Here is a 694-nt window from a genome sequence, read left to right on the forward strand (position 1 = left end):
TGAAAAGATGGTTGACCCGCCCTTGACACTGCTCGATCTCCATTCCACAATGCTGATCACCCAGCCATAACCTGGCAAACTCTCGCGCTGAACTGAGTTGCTGCTGCAGGCGGCGGTGACTCAGCCGCTGGCGGTGTACGGCTGCGTGGCGGATACCCTCAATGTCGGATCGTAACCGGTTAACCCCTTTCTTTGGGATTGCCCCAAAGCCAAATGTAGACCGTGTANGGCTTTTCCGGTCCAGCGCTCTGAACGCCAGATGCAATTCCACTTTTTCCGCACAGTCCCACCCTTTGGACTGAGCAAGTTGGGGGTGCCATTCCTGGATTGACTCGAACGCAGAGCATTCCAAACGCCGTTGTAGGGCCCGCACAATGCGGTGCTGGGCAGGGAACGGCAGCGTTGTCAGTTGGGGCTCGGTCAATTGCAAGGGTATCATGCGCTCCACCATCTGCCATAGGGTTGTCAGCCGATACGGTGTCTGATATCTGAAGGAAGCAGATATGAGAGGTGCTTGTACAATAGCTCTGCCCAGGCCCATATTTGTGAGATCCAGGCTCGAGCTTGAACTAAACAAATGGACTGACCGGAGCGTTTGCAGTGCGTTAGAGCTACCGGAGGTAGATGAAAACACTGAGCCGATGGACGACGGATTCGGCGCCATGGAGTGCGTACGTTCATACCTTCCTCTTTA

At 54.8% G+C, this 694-nt stretch overlaps 1 protein-coding gene across 1 annotated transcript in view; it reads right to left on the bottom strand.

Moving 5' to 3' along the window:
• Positions 1 to 694, bottom strand: part of ASPSYDRAFT_52433 (uncharacterized protein) — a 1510-nt gene that overhangs the window by 484 nt on the left and 332 nt on the right. Inside the window, exon 1 of the mRNA XM_040848483.1 lies at positions 1 to 694. This exon is cut by the window's left edge and continues 484 nt beyond it; it is cut by the window's right edge and continues 332 nt beyond it. Coding sequence (XP_040695976.1) covers positions 1 to 664 — 664 coding nt within the window. The 5' untranslated portion in view covers positions 665 to 694.

This window comes from Aspergillus sydowii, assembly GCF_001890705.1.
Source record: "Aspergillus sydowii CBS 593.65 unplaced genomic scaffold ASPSYscaffold_23, whole genome shotgun sequence".
Classification (NCBI taxonomy): domain Eukaryota; kingdom Fungi; phylum Ascomycota; class Eurotiomycetes; order Eurotiales; family Aspergillaceae; genus Aspergillus; species Aspergillus sydowii.